Source organism: Pteropus vampyrus, unplaced genomic scaffold (assembly GCF_000151845.1).
Source record: "Pteropus vampyrus isolate Shadow unplaced genomic scaffold, Pvam_2.0 Scaffold18, whole genome shotgun sequence".
NCBI lineage: Eukaryota > Metazoa > Chordata > Mammalia > Chiroptera > Pteropodidae > Pteropus > Pteropus vampyrus.
This window is the reverse complement of record NW_011888799.1, coordinates 9,236,199-9,256,941: the sequence shown is the minus strand read 5'-3', so window position 1 is coordinate 9,256,941 and position 20,743 is coordinate 9,236,199. Positions and strand designations below refer to the sequence as shown.

General features: G+C 36.3%; 1 protein-coding gene across 1 annotated transcript in view; it reads right to left on the bottom strand.

Annotated features, from left to right (window-relative positions):
- MEP1A (meprin A subunit alpha) overlaps nt 1–2,442 on the bottom strand; it is a 31,295-nt gene extending 28,853 nt beyond the window's left edge. Inside the window, exons 1-3 of the mRNA XM_011354789.1 lie at nt 2,350–2,442; nt 2,244–2,268; nt 2,099–2,149 (exon numbers count right to left, since the gene is read on the bottom strand). Coding sequence (XP_011353091.1) covers nt 2,099–2,149; nt 2,244–2,268; nt 2,350–2,418 — 145 coding nt within the window. The 5' untranslated portion in view covers nt 2,419–2,442. The remainder of the gene's footprint in view (nt 1–2,098; nt 2,150–2,243; nt 2,269–2,349) is intronic.
- Nucleotides 2,443–20,743: the final 18,301 nt, after the last annotated feature.

The window sequence follows — 20,743 nt, the reverse complement described above, 5'->3', positions numbered from 1 at the left end:
ACAAGTTCCATGGTGATGCTGATTTTGTGGTTGGCAGACCACACACTGAAAGCCACTTATGAAGAGGAATAGTTATGAAGTCAGGATGACTGGAGAGCTCAAGTAAGTAAGGGAGAGAGTAGTAAAAAGTGGGGTCGTGAAGCTGGCCAGGATCAGATCACACCAAACTTTAATGTACATAGGAATCATCTGGGGTCTGTCAAAATGGAGCTGCTGATTCTGTAGGTCTCAGGTGGGGCCCAGGGTGCTGCATTTCTAAAAAAATCTTTAGGTGGTACAGGTGATATTGGCCTGTGGCCCATGCTTTGTCAATCCAGGCTCCATAACCTTTATTTTGTGCTGAACGAGATGTCAACAACAACACTTGTTGGCCAACAATTGGAAGACTGGATCAGAGAAGTGACATGGCCTGATTGATATTCAAAGTGCTCTCACTCTGTGAAGAATAGCCTATAGAGGGTGAAGACAGAACAGAAAGAGCAGTTATGAGGCTACCACGAGGACCAGGCCAGAGATGAGATGGCTTGGAGGAGGACAGGAAAAAAAAAGTGCTGAAAAGTCATAACTTGTGATATAATTTGATGGTAGATCCAACAGCATTTGCTGAAAGAAGCCGTGTAAGGTGTGAGAGAAAGATAAGAGTTGGGGCAACTCTGAGGTCTGAGCCTGAAGGTCTAGAAGGAGGAAATTGCATTTACTGAAATGAAAAAGATGGAGAGGAGCAGGTCCTGGGTCAGAAAAGTTTAAATCAGCACCACGAGTCATGGAAAGAAGAAAAAAAAGTGACCGTTCTTTCTATATGATTTCTTCCCACCAAAATTAGTGATTTCTGGCTATGTGGCTAACCCAATCAATCTTGATAGCTTGGTTGAAAAGAGAAAAAGAGAAAAAACCCACATGGTAAAATTTCTTCATTGGGGTCACAGTTCAGAGGTAGTGGTAGATATGAAGAGTAAGAAATGGCTCTAAGGTAAAAGAACTATTTTTACTAGATAAATAAGAATAAGATTAGAAAAACTCTAATTCTAATCTCAAACTGTTTTAAAGTACAGCAGATCTTCTTAATTACTACACCTTGACTGCCTGATTCAAACGAGAGATCATTTGGTGCCTAACTCTAAAGCTTTGTGAACTGTTCACCCATTTATCTTGCTCTGCCCATGCAGTCATTCCCAAACTTTTCCAATTAAATATCAATTAGGCTGCTTTCCCTGAAAATGAGACAAGGCAGGAGAAATTAAACCTTTAGGCATGGGTTTTTTAGTTTTGTTGTCTTCAAATAGCACTGAGCTATGAGTCAGGAGACCTGGAGGTGAGCCCCATCACTGCCCACCGTGATCTTGGGCGAGTCACCTAAACCACAAGAAGCCTCCTCTCCCTTCCTGCAAAATGAAAATAGCACTTACTCCACTATAAGATTTGACAAATAAATGTTCAATTAAATAGAAAAGCTTTTGTAGACTATAGGTGTTCATGACCATGAATACCTCTGTTTCCCACCAATCCTAACCAAAGACACCCAGAATGTAGAGGCTTCTCCCTCATTTTAGAAGCAGGACAAAAGAAGAAAAAGAGGGGCTATAACTTGACTTCTCTCTCCTCTCAGTAACGGATGAGACTGATGGATTTCTTCAAGAAATGTGTTTGTGGACAAGATGTCGAAACGGAAACACCTTTGCACTCTTCTCTAAGTCCCAAGCAAACAGTTGGTAGTAAATATGACAGAGGGACTGGGGTTTTTTCCCCTCACTAAATATAACCATATGCAAATTCTTTTTATTTTTCTTTAGCAAGCAGAATAATCATCCATTTTTTTTTCCTTTTTTCAAAATGGAAACTGGCAAAATTAAATACTTAGAAACAAAAATCTTGTTACGTATTTCTAGATCCATTAAGCACAGGCTGGTTCTAGAAAATCTGGTCTAACCATTATTCTCTTTCCACATTTCCATTTGTCAGAGAATGCAAATTCTAATGAAGCACAAATAAATACTCCCCCTCCCATAATACTATATTATGAAGGTAATAGCTTTTCAGTAATTCTATTACAGGATTTAAAATTATTTGAAGGCATTCATAATGCAGAAATTGAACCCACCTAAATTGATTTCTGAAATGTCCTTCTGTTCATCGAAATGTGCATCATGTACTGTTAAAAAGTTGGGGGAAAATCGTTACTAGTCTTGCTGAACAAAAGAGAGAAAGCTCAGAAGCACTCTCTATGCATATCAATTGATCCTTACCATTTCCTTTAGAAAGATGCTTAATCTGAAAAAAAAATACAGAAAATGGATAATATATACTAGAATTAATATTTCTAAATCCCCAGAAGAGCAGAACTCTACTTACCGATACAGCTGCTATGTGAACAAAAAACAGGATGAATGAGAGAATGCAAATGGACCTAGTCCCAGCCATTGTTGCAAGTGAACAGATTTTAGCAAAGACAGCTTGTGATAAATACCTCTTGGACCTTGCCCTGGTTGTCATATTAGAAACTTTGACCCTTCCATATGTACTATAGAGCTAAAAAAAAAAAAGTAGTCAATGAAAATGTCATTGACCCTTTTGAGGACAAATACTAAGTTTAACATAAAAGCTCAAGATTCAGAGACCAGGAAAATGTTAGAAAAAGTTAATGAGATAAGCATATAAAAATCAATAACATTCCTATATTTCAGCAATAAATATTCATATAAGAGGTAAAAGATCAGTTTCACAGTAGAAATAAAAATAATTTACAAAATGATTTTAAAGTACTTAAATCTAATAAAAAATGAATTAAATTTTTAAGGAAATCTTATAAAGCAATTATCAAAGGACATAAAAAATTTTGATCTAGCTCTCTATTCACACATTTACAGATATATTTATATCTATAAACATTCATAGATGAGAGAGTCAATATAATAAAGATGGTCATTATTTTGATATTAGGCTATAAATTTAATGTTATGCCAATAAAAATCTTAACAGGGTCTTTGTGGAATTTAACAAACTGACAAACTTTCTGAAATTCACACAAAAGAATAACCTACAAAAATAGATAAGTAAAATCAGAAGAGGAAGAACAAGGAGAAAAGAACTGTCCTAACAGTATATCAAGAATTTTTATTAAGTTATGGTAGAGAGTGTGATATTGTCAAAAAAGAAAAAACAAGTGATCGATAGAATGGAATAGAGAATATCAAAACAGATGCAAGCATATATGGGGATTTCATGTATGAGATAAACCAAAAAGTCAAAAGGGAAAATTTGGTCTTTTCAATAATGATGTTAGAACAATAGCATTTCCCTATGAGGGAAAAATTAAATTCTCATACCATTCACAAAAACAAATTATGGGTAGTTAAGGACATAAATATTGAAATCTAAACTTTGAAAAAGAAAATATGAAAAAAAATGCCTTTAACCTTGAAGTCAGAAAAGATTGTTTAAACAAACAAACAAACAAAATCCCCATAGAAATCATAAGTTTGACTATCAAAATTTAAACTTTTTTATGACAAAAAAACACAGCATAGTTAGAAGACAAGCCACAGATGAAAGAGGATATTGATACTGCATATAATTAAACGTGAGTAAGTTATCCAGGTATATAAAGGAATTCCTACAAATCAGTAAGAAAAAAGCGAGAGAGATGATCTAAGAGAAAAATGGGCAAAAAAATATACATATGAAATACAATAAAACAAAACCCAAATGGCCAATAAACATATTGAAAAAGTTTCAACTTCATAAGTAATCAGAAAAATATCAATTAAAATAACAACCTCAAGCTCAGATTGCCATAAATGAAGAAGCCTGACAATACCAAGTGTTAACAAAAACATGAGGAAACAAGAAATTTTACACACTGCTGATAGGAAGCAATTTAATGCTATCTAATAAATTGAAATGTGCAGACATTATATAAGCTAGAAATTCCACTTCTAGATATATACCCTAAAGAAATTCACGCATATGTACACAAGTTACCATATATTTATCGTGGTATTTTTTGGTAATAGTAAAGAACTGGAAAATGAATTTATACTAGAAGAAAAAAAATTACGGGGTATATTCAGTCATGTGCAGATGAGTGTTTAACAACCCACTCTCTGAAAAAACAACAACAACAACAGCCTTTATTTGTAGCGTTTGCTGATTTCTGGGGTGTAAATACTCCTACCATGATCAATTTCAAGCCACCAACACTATGTCACTAAATGCAGGGTTGGGAAGAGATGTGCACCATGGGCTCTACTGCCCCAGTACAGTACCGCATATGTTTATACACCCTCCTATTTTTGCATGCATGAAGCATAAGAATCTTTGGTATTAGAGTAACCCTCAATATGTAGAGCCTGCACATCTTCACCTCAAACCTACCGCTGGGGCAGGTGAGCCAGGCCTGCTGTCAGAGGAGCATTTCTGGTCAGAAAAGTCTTTCTGGAGGCAGAGAGTAGGGATTCCAGACCCGTAAAACAGGCTTGACAGCTGGGCGGAGAGGCGGCGGGGGCGGGGGGCGGGGGGGGGGGGGGGCGCATGACGGTGCAGTTTCTGACAGGCACAGGAAGTCTATGATTGAATTCTGTTTTCCTGCAGTCTCTGTCGGTGAGGTTGTAAAAGAGGGTGTAGAAAGTCATCTCCCAGCCTCTCTAACCACTGAAAACCAGAAGGGTTTTTCAAAATAATATGAACTTGCTCAACAGCTAAAATGGCTTAAGTCAGTAACTATAATCTTTATGATTAAAAAATGAGTGGGGAGAGACTTGATAAACATCAACGTAATAATAATTGGCTCTAAGTATCAGGGAGGAAGAGACAGGAGAGTCTTATTTCTTAAATGTATTGTTTAATTTTTCTCAAATTCTGAAACAATTATAACAAAAATCAATATTTGTTATTCTGGAGGCCAGGAAGTAGGGGTTTAGTACTCTGTTACGTTGTTTTCTAAAGAAAAGACCAATATTCTTATGTGTGGTTTCAGAACAGGCCTCCCCCAACGTACCACCTTGGCATATGAATTATTGTGAGCTGAAGGCAAGCAGGACCTTGCAGGCTCATGAGAAACTTTTACCTCTTCCTTAAAGAATTTGAATTAGGGGCCTTGCCCATAATAGGCGATCAAAGATAACCTTTTTTGAGCTATCTATATGGCAGGGCAAACTACGAATTACTGAACCTCTGCTCTTCTTACTGTCCTGCAATGACTCTCTGAAGCCCTAAGGTGTTTTCTTCATCCTTAGGTCAGGATATATATACTTCATTTTCCCTTTCTGTCTTGGAACCTCTCATGCATGTAGGATCTCTGACTCACTGATGTACATGAGAATCCCATGTGTACATATGTAATTAAATTTGGTTATTTTCTCTTGTTAATCTGTCTCATGTCGATTTAATTATTAGACCAGCTGACAGACAGAACCTAGGAGGGTAGAGGAATGTTTCTTCCTCCCCCACGCTTGCTTTGGTCCTGTTCCCTACTAAATCTCAGGTATTAGTATTTCAAATAGGCAGTAGTAGAGCTGTTTAATTCTCTCCACCTTCCTCTGCCTCCAGATGTGCTTTTATATTTCCCTTTCTCCTAAAACTTATCTGAACAATATACTATAATGATGGCTTTGGAGTCAGATGGCAGATATTTAAATCCCACCTCCACTATTCACTAGCTGTGGCATTTTGAGCATTAGCTTTCCATGTGTAAAATGAATAGTGTTGCCTACTTCATGGGGCTAATGTAAGGATTCGATGAGATAACCTACATCAACCACAAGTACCAGAAACATAGGAAGTGTTCAATAAACTACAGGTCTTTCTATTTACACACACTACCTCCTGGCAAAAGTCAGACAGTAAGGACGCAGGGCTCACTCAGCACTCTCCTTGTTTAGCAGGACTCCTGCAGCTGGGAGCATAGGTCTTCAACAGACACGACTTGCCCCTGATGATTGTCTTTCATGACCTTGATAGCAGGTGTTAATTAGTTACCAGTTATATCTACAATCCTAGGCACTCCATGTCACAGGATATCAAGTGAATGAGACTGGAGCCTTAAATCCTAGGTTTGAAAGATTTATGGCTTTGGAGATAAAAGGTAGATTATGCACTCTGCTGGGCAAGGTCCAAGTTCATTTTCTGTATATACCCCAGTGTCACCATCTTTCACGATGTGGGGAAAAATCAGGCAAGAGGCTTACTTCATTTTTTGCCAATTCTCTTCCTGTTTATTGAACCTTCATAGAGTACTTGAATTTGAAGCTGACTCAGCCAAGAGCTGTAAGATCACCTCTTGATTTTAGGAAAAGTCTCTAACCTCTGTTAATTACAAGGGTCATCACTGCCCAAGAAGCCCAGTCGGGCCATGGCATCTGGAAACAAACACATGGAGATTGTTGAATAAATGAGAGACACAACTGGCGTGGGCTTTTCTCCAAAAGGAAGGGTGATTCTAAAGAAGAAGAGATCTAGTTGTTTTCTACAACCAAATGACAAAACTAAAACAACTGAGTAATGAGCGTGATGTTCTTTATTCAAGGGAAAACAATCCATGGGTTGGGGAGTACTATGCCTCACAGTGGTGGAGAACTCTTCTCAAGGGACTTTGGGTAAGAGTGAGTTTTATAGAGTTTGAAGCAACGACACAGAACAGGGCATGACTGGCTGGGGTTGCATATTTAATCTTATTTAGAAAGATTAAGGAACAAGGAAATAAGTACTGTAGAGAGCCTAGAGTTGGCTTGGCATTTGGGTATTTACATACTGAACATATTTACTTTCTGGTCAAGCAGAACATTTGCGGGATCATAAAAGTTCAATTTGCTGATGCAGCACCCTGCGCAAAAGTGGCTCTATCTGAGGCCTAGAAATTTATTTCAACACTATTGTCCCTGAAGTTATGGTAAAAGGAAACAGGCTTAAATTGCAAAAGGGACACCTACTTGTTAGATATAAAGATCCTCCTGGTCGTATGAGGATTCTTGGATCCTAAAGTGTTTTAAGGAGAGAGACAGCATTAGTCAAAGAGAATAAAGCCAAAGCTACAGTCTGGGGGTGAGGCGAGCATGGACAGATGAAATTCTTCAGAAAGAAGTGGTGTTGGACAAAGAATGGGTGTTGCATGGTTTGGGAATTTTTCTTTGTTCTGGGAGAAGTCATTCAGTTTTAAAATCATTTAATGGCAGCAAGATGATGGTAAGTCACATGTGTAACTTGATCCAGAGAACAAGAGGCTCAGCCCTCTTAGAAAACAAATGAGAATTGTAATCCCATTGCCTTTTGAAAAACCACTAAATTGTTTTTGGTACAGCTGATTCTTTTACGCAAGTGGCCAGCAGCTTTGTTCTGGGCCAATTAGTTGCATTATGTGACACTTCGACAGAACTCTGAGCACAAGGGGAAGGTAATAGGACAGGTTGTGTGGGGGGCACTATTGGAAAGTCTAAGAGTAATTGGTCAAATAGACCAGCTACGAATTCACTCTGAATTAGTAGCAGGTCTGTTTACAATCACATGATAAATCACATTTTTAAACATAAGTTCATTTTCTAACTACTAATGGTGGGAATGGGAAGAATGCAGTGGCAGCCACTTTTCAATGCAGTGCCACATATCGTACACTAATGAGTTTTGCATAAACATGCAAGCAAGAATGTCAGTCACTAATGACATGTGAATAGAAGGGCTAAGTGACTCTACATAATAGGAAGGGAAGAAAACCAGCCACACCTTGGTTTTTCAGCTGAATTTCTGGGATGAGCAGTTTGATAATCCCCTACAAAGTTCCCTACCTTGAATGGTATTTCTTCTTATTCAAATAATAGCAATTATTATGATAACAACCAGATGACTTATTAGGCACTTATTATTTCGCAGGCACTGTATAAGATGCTTTACATAAGCTATTTCATTTAATTCTCATAAGGTAAAAATCATGGCTCTCATTTTATAAAAGACTAAGCTCAGAGATTTTATATATAATACCCAGAAGCTGAAAAATATCAAAGTAGAGAAACTAGCTTAATTATGTGGTTCTCTTTCCAGGGCAGTCTTCTTTCTCAGTTATTAGCTAAAACAATATAGTGTGTTGATGATTCATTTGCTCATCTATGAATTCATCCATAAAATTTTTATTAAGTGCATCTTCTGTGCCAGACATTTCATTAAGCACTGGGAAACAGCCATGAATCAGACAGATTCTGCCCTTGCCCTCATAGAGTTTAGACAGAGGTAAACATCATGGAGAGGCAAGTCACACCAGCATTTTAGTAGATCCTGAAGTAAAAATGAATCAACGGGTAAATAGATGGATAAATGTGATGTATTCATAGACCACAATAGACTCCTGTTAGAATAGAATAAAATACACAATAGAATACTGTTACCATGGAATTCTACTGAGCAATAAAAGAAATTGAACTGCTGATGCACACAACAACATGAACAAATCTCAAAAGCCAGATACAAGACCTCATGCTATATGATTCCACTCATATAAAATACTAGAAAAGGCAAAACTATAGTAATAGACTCCATCCCAGCAGTTGCCAGGGCTCAGTGTTAGGATGGAAGTAGGCTGACTACAAAGAACAAGAGGAAATTTGGATGTAATGGAAATACTCTATATCTTGATTGTATTGGTGGTTATGCAACTCTGTAAATTTGTCAAAACTCAAGAAATTGTACACTTAAGATTGACTAATTTTTATTGTGTGGAAGTTGCACTTCAATAAAGCTGACTCTAAAAAATTAGGAACCCTGAGGTCCATATCTCACCTCTTCCACTGACATACCAGATGACATTAGTCAAAAACTTAATGTATATTTTATTTTCTTCTTTTCTAGTATAGAGTTAATGAGAACTCTTCTCCCACTTTTATTTCTAGGTCAAGAGAATTTCAAATGTGCAAGAGAAAGGCTTTACTATGTTTAAACGCTTTGTAAATACGTAACTTATTTGTTATTCTCTCACTGAAGCCCATTTTATCTCAATTCTTAGAGGTCTAGAGTGAATTTAATTTGATAAGTTTTATAACATTTTGGTTTTTGATCTGTAAGAAGGGCAGCCTTGGAGGCTGGGTCAGAATGGTTTAGAGAAGACGTCACCATCTGCTCTGAATTTGGACCATCAAGTGGCTGAGCAGTTGGAAACATCATCTTCTGAAGCTCTTTTGCCAATGACCACACATCCCTACATAATTAACAAGTCCAAGTCCCCTGATGGGCTGGATGAGAGACAAATGCTGAGGGTGGATCCATGGAGCCTGGTCACAGAACAAAAAAGACAATTGATGGTTGGCTGTGAATTTAGAAAAGCTCCTTGATTCTCATCCAGGGATTTATCTCTTCAGTGCTGGCTATTTTCCTGAAGAAGCAGAAATGTTCTCTTTTCAATTCTGAAAGTGGTTCATATGCCACTGATTTTTATTTTATTTTATTTATTTTATAGTTCAATATGTTACCAATTTTGAGACTAGTCATGCTAAGAAGAAACACGAGTAGCACAGATAATCTATCTTGACATATTAACCAGCCAGCCAGTATTTGATCCAGTCACCATTATACACTGGAGCCCATGCTGAGTGCTGAGAGAGAAACCAAGAATAGTGCACATTACTTGTCCTCAAGGCCTTAAAACTTAACTTTTCCTGACAGTTTGGCCTTTTCATTTACTGGGCCAGAAAAAAAAATGTTTATAACATTAAAACATGTTCGTTACGAAATAATTTTAGAATTTAAAAACATATATAAAAGAAAAGAAAAATCATTATGAATCTCACTCTTGATACATAGTCTATTTTCTTTCATTTTTTAACATATGCATATATATGTAATATATGCATATAGTAATATAAATTTTTACCCACTGAAATTTTGACCACTGGAGCTTTTAAGGGGTCATTGAGTTGAAATGTCATTTATTTTTTCTAAATTATTCTTCTCAAGAATGCTCATCAGTGCTGAATCCTCCCACAACAGGCTTTCACCAATACAGAGACCCAGCAAAAACACTGTGGGTCCTTGGATGCCTCATCTTTTTCAAAAATAAATGTTTATTAAGTGTTTCTATATTCGCAATCAATAGTTACTCAATGCAAAAAAGTGGCAAACATAGTAGGAAATGCTAACTTTAATTCCACTACCTGAAATAACCACAGCTAGCATCATAGTATATGTCTTAGATTTTTCTCCTCATGTTTATTTTTCTTCATAAAAAACGTTAGTTACATCAGGCTTACAGCCTGGCTTGCAAATGTTTTCCATGTTTATAGATATTCCTCAATGCTTTTTGGTGACTACATAAAATTCCATTCAATGAATATACCAAATTAACTAACCAACCCTATGTCGTGGATGTAGAGGTTATTTTCAGTTGATTTTGCTTAGCATAAGCAATGCTACAGTAAATATCTTGCATTTGCAATTATATATACCTCAGGTCATTGCCTTAGAACAAATTCCAATAAGTAGAATTGCTGAGTCAAAATATACTGAGTTGTTTTATTTTTTTCTTAAGAAATGCAAAAGATCTTCAATTCTCCCACCCTTGAAAACACATCTCAGAAATGTGAAGGCAGTTTGAACTCCTTTAAAGACACTAAGAATGCAATAATTACCTCTTTAAGGGAGAACGAAACCTCCATTATGCCCTTGAATCTTTCTTTTGAGTCTCATCAACACTTGTAAGCCAGGTACTTTCTCTAATCCCCTAGCTATCAATTAAATATCTATAAAGACACACACACACACACACACACACACACACACACACAAGATTTAAGACTATGTGTCCCAATCCTAAAAAACACGTAGACAACATAGCTATTAACTTTTTTGGCCATCATTTATTTATCGAAGCCTGTTCTTGCTCTCATATTCCTTTTCTCAGTTACCATCCACCCAATTGCCTCAAACCAGAAACTTAGAAAACATTCTTGTCTCTCCTTTCTCATAGCAATTAATCTCAATAAGTTCTGTGCATTCACTATCATAACCACCTCTCAGAATCATGTGCTTCCCAGTAGCCCCCATCCCATCTCAGGTCAGCATCTTCACTCCCTTCTACGGCTGCATCAGCCTCCGAAGTATCTTCTCCACCAATTCACTCTGTGTAGAATGAGAAACTTCAAGAGTGTTTAAAGAATGCAGTACAGTATGGAGTTACTAAAAGATCGTATATTAGCCGTACTACGTGTATATATTTCTCTTGACACATATCTCTATGTGGTCTTTTAGGGACACTCAGCATGTTAATACTATTTTCATTAAAAGTCTTAAATTCTTAGCAGTACCTCAGATTTATGATGTTTTATAGTTTGAGGACAAGTCATTTAAGTCGTTGAGCTTTGGTTTTGTTATCTGTAAAATTATGTCACACCTTGATGATATAACACCTCAAATTCTAAGGTTCTATAATGTCTTTAATGAATAAACTTACCCTCTGCTTCTAAGATTTTATTTACTTTTATAATTCAAAGCTAGGGATTCAGTTTGTACAGTGGTGATGGCTACTGTGTTTAGACTTTAGTACTTCCTGACTGAAATCTGTCGTTCTTTGGTATTATGTGGTCCACAAGAGGGCGCCCACTTTCTAACAAATTGAACATTTTAGCCTTGATGTCACAGAAGTCATTCTCTTAAATTTCAGGGCAATTCCAGCCAGGATAGGATTACAAGTCCTTTAAAATGCACCTGTAACTTATTTAGATATTTCAAAAGATAATTGTTGGGACATATTGATTTCAAATTTTTAAAAAAGAGTGTCTCCACAAATGATGAATTTATAGTTTTACCTGTGATATTGGAGTGATGAGATATATGAATTTGTATGGAGCTAAACTTGAGGTTCTATTCAACACTACAGAGAATCCTCAATTCCTTAACTTACGAAATTCCTACTTAATGGTCGTACTTCCCAATTACTTCTGCTTGTTGACATCAGGAGGCTTTATGGAGATTAACTTAAAATCTATGAAAATGATTTGAAACACTATCTAAATGTAGTTTATTGTTATTAGACAGAAATTTATTGCTGGAAAATCAGGACTCAAGATATATGTTAATTATAATTAGATATTTGTAGAAAAAAAGGTAAAATGAAATCATAAAAAGATCCTCTTTTTCTCTTTGAAATCTATTTACTTAAAATTTCCATCAAATAGTGAAAAGATACCCACCTAAATAGCAAGCCTGAACTCAACGGCATCATACCTTTTATGCTATATGGTGGCTTTATCAAAATAAGGTCACTGAGTTAAACATTTTTATTATAAAAATGATTCTGAGCACAATTCTTCACAAAAACAATGAAATACTTTGGAAAGCAATAAGTCATATTGAGGGAAGATTTTTCTAACCACTGAAAGAAAGTTGATTCAAGGATGTCCGTTTATGGGCTTTGGGTAAATTATAAGGGGGTTTGGTGATAGAGATGGTGGTGATAAAGAGGGTGAGACAAAGTTGATAGGGATAAGAGAAGAGAAGAGAAAAGGGTTTGGAGATTTAGTGGCGTCTATGGGGAAGGACGAACAAATTGATAGTCAAAGGGACTCTGTAGGCAGGCAAACATTAGGTTAGCACTTCAGACACCAGAGAGCACCTGTCAAACAAACTGGACACCAAGAGGACTCCAAACGTCTTACGAAAGGCAAAACAGACACCCAGAAGGCTACTCAGAGCACCACGAGAAGATGTGAGAAATGATGTCCGTGAGAAGAAGTTCTTATACGAGGTTGTGGAATTAGTAGAAAAAGCATGGGCTTTTTCAATATGGGTTAGAGTGACCTGGAGAATGGAATTAACTTCTCTTGAGTCTCAGTTTCTTCAACTGTGAAATAAGGATAATAATGCCTACCTCTGTATATTATGTAAGGTTTTAATAAATTAATACATATAAAGCTGTTTATGGTAAATACTGCGAAAACATAACCATATCATGATTCTCTTCTTCATCACCTTTATCTTCATCATTATCATCACATGTTACTTTCCTTCTGAGGCTTCAAGTTGAAAGTCCTTAAATGGACATGCCTAGCCAATGGCTTTTATGGCTTCCCATGCATGAAAACTAAATATAAAACAAAACTCTGATAAAGCGTAACATACACATACCCTGTGACCAAGTAGTTTCACTCCTAACTATTTACCAAAGAGAAATAAAAATATGTGTAAATAAAAAGTCAGGCACTCAATATTCATTGAAGTTTTTTATTATAATAAGAACATTTAACATTAGATCTACACTTTTAACGATTTTAAGTGTATCATACAGTATTGTTAACTATAGGTGTGATGTACAACAGATCTCTAGAATTTATTCATCTTGTGTAATTGAAACTTTATTCTCATTGAATAGCAACTCCCCATTTCCCTCTGCCCCAATCCCCTGGCAACCTCCATTCCGTTTGTTGCTTCGATGAGTTTGGCTATTTCAAATATCTCGTAAAAGTAGAATCATGCAATATTTGTCTTTCTGTGATTGGCTTATTTCACTTAACATAATATCCTCGAAGTTCATTCATGTTGTTTTATATGGCACGATTTCCTTCCTTTTTAAGATTGAATAGTATTCCATTGTCAGCATTACCATATTTTCTTCATCCACTTATCTGTTCATGGACATTTAGATTGTTTCCACATCTTGGCTATTGTAAATAATGCTTCATTGCAGCTTTAATCATAATGGCCTCAAATTGGAAGCAACCTAAATGTCCATCAAGTGGTGAATTAATAAACAAATTGTGCTAAATTCATCCAGGAAACAAAATACCAACACAGTCAATAATATAGTTGAATCTCAAACACATTATGCTGAATGAAAGAGGCCAGAGAATAAAGAATGCACACTAATGATTTCTTTATATAAAGTTCAAGAAGAGGCCCAACTAAATGACGGTGACAGATATCAGAACAGAGGTTAGGGGGAACAGGGATGGTAGAGATTGCCTGGAAAGGGGCGTGGGGAAACTTGCCCGGACTATGGGAATGTTCTAATCCTATGTAGGGTGTAGACTTCATTGGTATACATTTGACTTTTTACTTAAACTTTGTGCATTTGACTTATGTAAATTATGCCCCAATAACATTTTAGTTCTTTGGAAAAATAAGACAAAATAAACATATCTATGATATTTACCTAGCCAAAAATTGCTCACAAAGTAAAGCTGAGCTAGTGAAGGCAGCATGTACAGAAATAGCTTCCCTGGCAAACAGACAGATGCATATAGTGATGAATAAAGCATGAGCAACTTTCCAGAAGAATAGGTACAACCATAGCCATTCAGAAAAATAATCAGCTGACAGAGGCCACCCCAGCAAAAGGATTTCCTCTGTGAAAGCTGAATTATCATCAAGTATGATCAAACTCTGTGAAAAGGGTTGATGGGGCACATCCTGAGCAATTGTCTATTTTCTATTAACTTGTCCATTCACCTTACAATTGGGTCTTCTGTTCTTCTTCCAAAGTATGTCCGTAATCTGGGTGCTTCTCACTGCCTTCACTGCAGCCATTGCAGGCCAAACCACCATCATCTCTAGTCTAGTTAAGGCAATAATCTCAGTTACTCATGTCCCCACTTCTACCCTTGCCCCTCTACAGCCTATTCTCAACACAGTAGCCAGAGAGATGTGGTTAAAAGTCTCTGGTAGTTTTTCATGACCCTTAAAAATGAAATGTCCAGTTCTTGCCTTGGTCCACAAGGTCTGCATGAGCTTGCTGCTGTCTATCCCTCCAACCTCAGCTCCTTTCCTGAGGCAGTCTTCCACCACACATACCTGCTTCCTGTTCTCGTCACAGTGGCTCTTACAGTAGCACCAATATTCTGAACTTGTCTCAGGTACAGGGTTTTGCACTTGCTGTTCCCTTTGCTTGACATGATCTTCCTCTACAGCTTCTAGCTTTTCCTTCATTTAGGGCACTGTTTAAATGCCCTCTCCTTGGAGATATCTCCCTCTGACCCCCGGTTATTACCTTTCCTATTAATCTGGGGATGATTAATTTTATGTGTGTACTTGACTAAGCCATAGGGTGCCCATATATATGGTCAAACATTATTCTGGGTCTAATGACCAGGAAGGATCTCTTTGGTATGACAAAAATGTGCTAAAATTGGATCGTGGTGATAGTTGTACAACTCTGTAAGTTTACTAAAAATCATTGAATTATACACTTAATAAGAGCATTTTATGGCGTGTAAATTGTACCTCAATAATTTTGTTTAAAAAAAAAAAACTCCATCTGATGTCCATTGGTTCCTTGCCAATTAGTTCTAAAGATTTCTCAAAATCTTACGTAGCTTAACATTTTTATAAAATCAATAATATTCAGATCTCAAAGGCCACTCACTGCTAACATTTCTATCCTCAACTCTCCTGAACCTGATACTTTGAAAGACTTTGTCTCAGTATATGAATTAAGTAATATTTAATTCTTTCTTCCTATAAAAAAGTATTTAAGGTATAATTTACATATGATAAAATTTATACTCTTTAGTGTATCATACAATCATTCAATCACTACAACTATCAAGGTATAGAAAAACTATATTACCCTAAAAAATTACCTGTGCCTTTTTGTAGGCAATCCTTCCCCAATGAAATCAGATAATACTAGTCCTCCAACATAGTTATTTTTCTAAAATTTTTGGACTATTATATATACTTCCTTTGTCTTTCTTCATAAATTTTAGAAATAGTTGGTCAATTGCCATGAAAAAATTCCTGATGGGATTTTGACTGGAATTTCACTGAATTTACAGAACCATTAGGGAAGAATTGCCATTTTAACAATATTAAGTCTTCCAATCAATGAGCATTTATATCTCTCAGTTTGTTTAGATATTTGATTTTTTTCATTAGTTTAATAGTTTTCGGTATACAGATATTGTTCATATTTTGTTAGATTTATTTCATATGGTTTTGGTCCTATTATAAATGGTACTTTTTCACATTTTTCAGTTGCCAAAAGTTCATTGATAGTATATAGAAATAAGACTGATTTTTTTAAAATTGGCTTTTCATCCTTTAATCTTTCTATACTCACTAGCTCTAATAACTTTCTTTGCAGATTATTTGAAATTTTATAAGTAGACAATCATGTCATCTGAATAGGGATAGTTTTATTTTTTCATTTCCAATCTACATTCCGTTTTTTTTCTTGTCTTATTTCATGTCAGAACCTCCAGCATAATGTGTAATAAGAATGATAAGACATCCTTGTCTTGTTCCCAATCTAAAGGAGGAAATATGTAGACTTTCACCATTAATTATGATGTTAACTATAGTTCTTTTAATAGATGGCCTTTATCAAGTTGGTTTTCCTAGTTTTCTAAGTGTTTTCATCTTGTTTTATTGAATTTTGTCAAATGCTTTTTCTGCATCTATTGAGATAACCATATGGCTTTCCTTCCCTAGTCTGTCGATAATGGTGAATTACTTTAAATGATTTTTGAATGTTGAAACAGCCTAGAATTCTTGGAAGGAAAAACTACTTCATTATGATGTATTTATCTTTTATATATTTTGTATATTGCTGGATTCAATTTGATAGTGTTTTGTTAAGGAATTTTGCATCTGTGTTTATGAGGCATACTAGCCTGTAGTTTTCTTGAAATGTTTTTGTCTACTTCTGTTATCTGAGTAATTGGGAATAAGATGTTGGGACATATTCCCTTGTCTTTTATTTTCTGGAGGAGTTTATGTAGAATTGGTATTATTTCTTCCTTCAACCATTGGTAGAATTCGCCAGTAAAGCCACTTTGGCCTAAAGTTTTCTTTCTTGGGTGATTTTATTTGTTTATTTGTTTGTTTGTTTGTTTGTTTATTAGGTGAGGTAACCCTTGGTTGACCTCACAGATTGCCTACAGCAGCACCTGGACTTCCTAGGTTGTCTCCCATCCAAGCATGGCTTGACCCTGCTTAGCTTCCGAGATCAGACGGGATCGGACTTGTTCAGGGTGGCATGGCTTTCTTGGGTAATTTTAACTACAAATTCAATTTTTAAAAATAGACATAGAGCTATTTATCTATTTCTTTTTTGAGCGAGCTTTGACAAATTGTGTCTTTGAAGAATTTTTTCCATTTCCTAAATGTTAGCATAGAGTTGTTCATAGTACTCTCTTGTTAACCTTAATTTCTGTAGGGTTATCCCATTTTTATTCATGAAAAACCATCAAATTTGCAGTTTAATAGTCATTCTAACATGAAAGAACTAGGGTTATCTAACTGAATTGACATATTTCCAGACCAAAGCAAAATTTGATGTTTGAACTGGCCAGGTCAGTCTTATTTGTAAGAACAATTGATTTCTGTTAGTTATTTTGAAATAAAACTCTTTCAATGTCCTCAGTGGTATGTTTGCAATCCAATGGTCTAATCAGCTCCAAAGCTTTTTTCCAGATTCTTTGAGATTTTCTAAATAAACAATCATGTCAACTATAAAACAATCTTTATAAATGAGAAAACCAAGATCAGAAATGTTAAGTAGTTTGCCAAAGAACAGTTTGAATGATGGTTAAAACCCAAGAATTTATCTAAATCCAAAAAGAAAGGCAAAGAGAACTATATAAAAGAATGGGCTGAACGTTTCAAGTATAGCAGGTACAGCTTGCAACCCTGTATTAGTAATTTATTGATTGTTTGATTTCGACAAATAGCATCTCGAAACTTCCATTTATTTCTCTCTAAAAATACTTAACTTAGTGGGTCAGTATGATATTTTGAAGAGATTGATACAAAACATCTGGTACATGGTCAATGCCCAGGAAATAGAAGCTTCTATTATTTTTCATGGCAATCAGCTCAGTAATGCGGGTTCAAATTAAACTGTGTCCATTTCTAAAGACAGAAAGGGCAAGTTTCTCTAAGTTGCAGAGAAAACCTTTCTTAAATATTCTAGCTCAGGTTCTTTGAAGTTATTTTCAGTGTGTTTTGTGGGATGAGGGGGTGGGGCGCGGATCTTTCTTCATCCTCATATAGAAAATACTAGTGACTCCAGTTTAGTCAAGAAATTTGTATGGAGCATTACATGTTACTAGCATCATGTTTAGGCCTATAGGGGAAACCAAAGAAGTATAGGTAGAGCTTTTGCGTGTTAGAGAGTTTAAAGTTGGACCAAGCTTAAAGTGGTATCCATGAATTAATTAAGAGAAAAAGAAAACTATATTTTAATACATTCAATTAGAACTCAAAGCAGGGCTAGACAGTGTGGGTCATAAATCTGAGAAGGCTTTATTCCTCTTTCAGAGGGGAACACTGAAAGAGGAATAAGTTTTGGAGAGGCAAGAGGAAAGATGGAGAGTATCTAGCAGAGACAACAGGAACCAGGGCCCTGTGCAGAGAGGCAGGATATCACAGTGGTTACGAGGCCAGGCTGTAAAGCTACGTTGCTTAAGTCCAATTCAAGCTCTGGCCCCTGTGAGCTGTATGATGTGGACAGATTATGTCACTACTCTCAACTCCTGTGTCCTCACTTATATAGCAGCTACCGCAAAGAATTATTGAGCAGACAGAGTAACATGTCTGAAACATTGCCTAGCACAGTGTAGATATTACCAGATAGTGAGCAGCCCAGCTTGGCAGGCACCGGGGATGTTCAAGGAGGAGGATTTAGAAGTGAGATTAGATTAGGGGTCAGATATATAAATATTCTATTATGCTTCATAATTTTGATTTCTTTATTAACTTGATTTTCAAAAATACTCTCTGAAAATTGCAACCCTTTGTAAATGTTATTCTTGATCAAAACGACTTTAAGAGTCTCCTTCCTGAGAGGCTTCTAATCCACAGTTTAATCACTTTACCTTCCGAATTTGCCATCTCTTCACTTAACTACAAAAATGCTGGGGAGGAAACTCGGAAGTGGAGATAGTATTGTCTCCAAAGCCATAATAAAAGAAGATGAACTGAATGGTCATTTTAAATATTACATGATAGTTCAGCATGAAATATGGGATTTGGTTGATTCTTTTTTGTTGTTGCTGTTTGGTGTTTTTATTTGTCTTCACCCATGAAGTTTCTCATCCAAGGGCTTTTAAAGGAACACTGCCTGCCAATGGATGGAAACGGAGAGCAAAGTGTTGGCCTTACTTTATAAGATCAAGGATGGAAATCCAAATACCAATAAAAAAAAAACTTTAACAATGTTTTTGGCCAAAATGAAGCTATTTGTGACTCTCTCTCAATAATGCCAAATAATTCATGCTGTGAAAGAATAAATCCCACCACCTTCTTTGATAATATAAATACCAAACAATAAGATTATTGATTGCCTTTTACATGTTTCTAACTAGTTGCTTTAATTCCATGGAGATAAACTCTGAATGCTCTATTCTGTGGTATAATTTTTAGAATCTGTTCAGTAAATATTAATTTTTAAAAATAAGGTATAAAAATTTTCCATGGCCAAGAAAAGATTTCCTTGTAATTCAAACAGTCATTGGCCAAAATAAAAACCTAATGCTATGCTGACAGGCATTGAAATATACAATGTTATTTATCCTTTTGATCTACTGGAAGTATGACTGAACTAAAAGTCAAAAGCTTTGAGTTATTATCCTGATTCTGCCCTTCAAAATGCATGGTGTTCAATAATGCCATTAAAAGAACATTTGTTAAAGCCTTTCTGATATGCTAGGTAAATATGCCCAGAGAAATGAAATAAGTAATCAGAGAATGTCTTCATTCTGTGATCAGTACTGTATTAGGGTTTTCCAGAGACACAGAACCAGTAGGATATGGAAATTTGTGAAATTCGAAGAATCAGCTCATGCAATTACAGAGGCCACAATCTGCCACGTGTAGACTGGAAACCCAGGAAGCTGGGGCGGAGGCGTGGGAGTGTGATTCTAATCCAAATTCAAAAGCCTGACAACCAGGGGAGCCGGTTTCTCAGCCCAGAGACAGGAGAAAACAGATGTCATCAAGATAAAAGGGGTTAATTCGTCGTTATCCTCCTCCTTTTGTTCTATGGAGGGCCTCAGCAGACAGGATGATGGCCACCCACACTGGGGAGGGCTGTCTGCTTTACTGAGTCTGGTGATTCAAGTGCTAATCTCATCCAGAAACACTCTCAAAACACACCCAGAAATAAAGTACACCTGATATCTAATCCCCTAATCCAGTCAATTTGACACAAAATTAACTATCTCAAATGTTGCCATTTAAAAGACTTCTGTATTAGTTTGCTGGGGCTTCCATAACAAAGTACCAGAAACTGGGTAGCTTTAACAACAGAAATGTATTATTTCACAGTTCTGAAGGGAAGAAGTCTGAGATCAAGATGTCAGCAGAGATAATGCCTTCTGAGGGCTGTGAGATGTTAGAGAGGAAACCTCAGGCCCAAAGTTGAGTCACTTGTACTAAAGCCCATGATATCAAACCTAGATTTAATATCTGATCTACTTGCTGTTTCCTCCTATTCCAGAGATATAATCTTAATCAACCAGTCTGGGATTTTCTGGTCAATACCAAGGAGGTCATCTGTCACATGGGCCCTCTCTATCCCCCATTGGAAGAAAAGGCATATTCTACATGATAAAAGTTCTTGCAATTCCCTCCTCCCAAAAGATGTTCCAGCCTAAAAATAACCCCTTCTTTTTCTACTTTCCTTTTCTCTTCTCTCTTCTCTTCTCTTCTCTTCTCCTCTTCTCTTCTCTCTCTTCTCTTCTCTCTCTTCTTTTGTACTAGCTCCCTTGCCCCACCCTTCTTCATATAAAAACCTTCCTTTCAAGTGGTTAGATGGGACACTGCCAGATTCATGAATCTT